This window comes from Gracilinanus agilis, chromosome 3 (genome assembly GCF_016433145.1).
Source record: "Gracilinanus agilis isolate LMUSP501 chromosome 3, AgileGrace, whole genome shotgun sequence".
Taxonomy (NCBI): Eukaryota; Metazoa; Chordata; class Mammalia; order Didelphimorphia; family Didelphidae; genus Gracilinanus; species Gracilinanus agilis.
Genome location: NC_058132.1, coordinates 26425882 through 26426802, shown reverse-complemented (window position 1 = coordinate 26426802; position 921 = coordinate 26425882). Strand labels below are relative to the sequence as shown.

The 921-nt window shown below is 48.6% G+C and overlaps 1 protein-coding gene across 1 annotated transcript in view; it reads right to left on the bottom strand.

Moving 5' to 3' along the window:
* The window catches only part of LOC123240879 (cytochrome P450 2F2-like), a 22696-nt gene extending 22070 nt beyond the window's left edge, over positions 1 to 626 (bottom strand). The window contains exon 1 of the mRNA XM_044668591.1: positions 557 to 626. Within this exon, the coding sequence (XP_044524526.1) occupies positions 557 to 626 (70 nt within the window). The remainder of the gene's footprint in view (positions 1 to 556) is intronic.
* Positions 627 to 921: the final 295 nt, after the last annotated feature.

Below are 921 nucleotides of genomic sequence, written 5' to 3'. Positions count from 1 at the left end.
CTCCTCCTCCTCCTCCTCCTCCTCCTCCTCTTCCTCCTCCTCATTCTTCTTCTTCTTCTCCTCTTCCTCCTCCTCCTTTACTTTCTGCTTTAGAATCAATACTGACTATATAGTATATATATACTAGTATGTATATAGTATAGTATCAGAATCAATACTGGGTATAGGTTCCAAGGCAGAAGAGTGGTAAGGGCTAGGCAATGGGGGTTAAGTGACTTGCCCGGGGTCATGCAGCTAGGAAATATTTGAGGCCAGATTCAGACCCAGGACTCCCATTTCTAGCCTCGGCTCTCTATCCCCTGAGCCACCTTGCTGCCCCTTCAACTCAATATTATATTGATTGTTGATCAAGCGATTAAGATCAGAGGGGACAGAGATGTGGGCCTCTTTCTGCTTTCCTCGCTGTGGTCATGAATTGCTCTGCCTCTGTAGGTCAGATGTGAAGGGGAGGGCATGTGCAGCAGCCCTCTCCCCTTCCGTGCCCAGAACTCCTGTCCAGATGTCTTGATCAGTGTTGTCCTAGTCACTGACTCTATCTAGAGGTCCAAGATCCCACCTGGATTTGCTTCCACCTTGGACAGCTTCTCAGCTGCCACCAGCCCAGTGCAATGAAGTTCTGGGACCATAATCAAATCTACTCCGTCGCTGCTCCTGGAAAGGGTATGCCATTCTGCCTCCCCCCCAGCCCCCAATAGCGTTGCTCGCCACTTCTGTACATTTGTAAACCAATCTCCCTGGCTTCCACTCCCTGTTAGACTGGAGAGGTTCTTCACTTTGCTGCTCATTACCTCTGAGCTTAGCACATAGTGAGCATTTAATAAAGACTTTTTCATTCCTTCACAGAGAGGAGGGGATGCCCAGTAGGGTGTCTGAGTGCTTTATGTGTTCATAGCTTCTTGCGAGTCCTTTGCAACTTTAGGT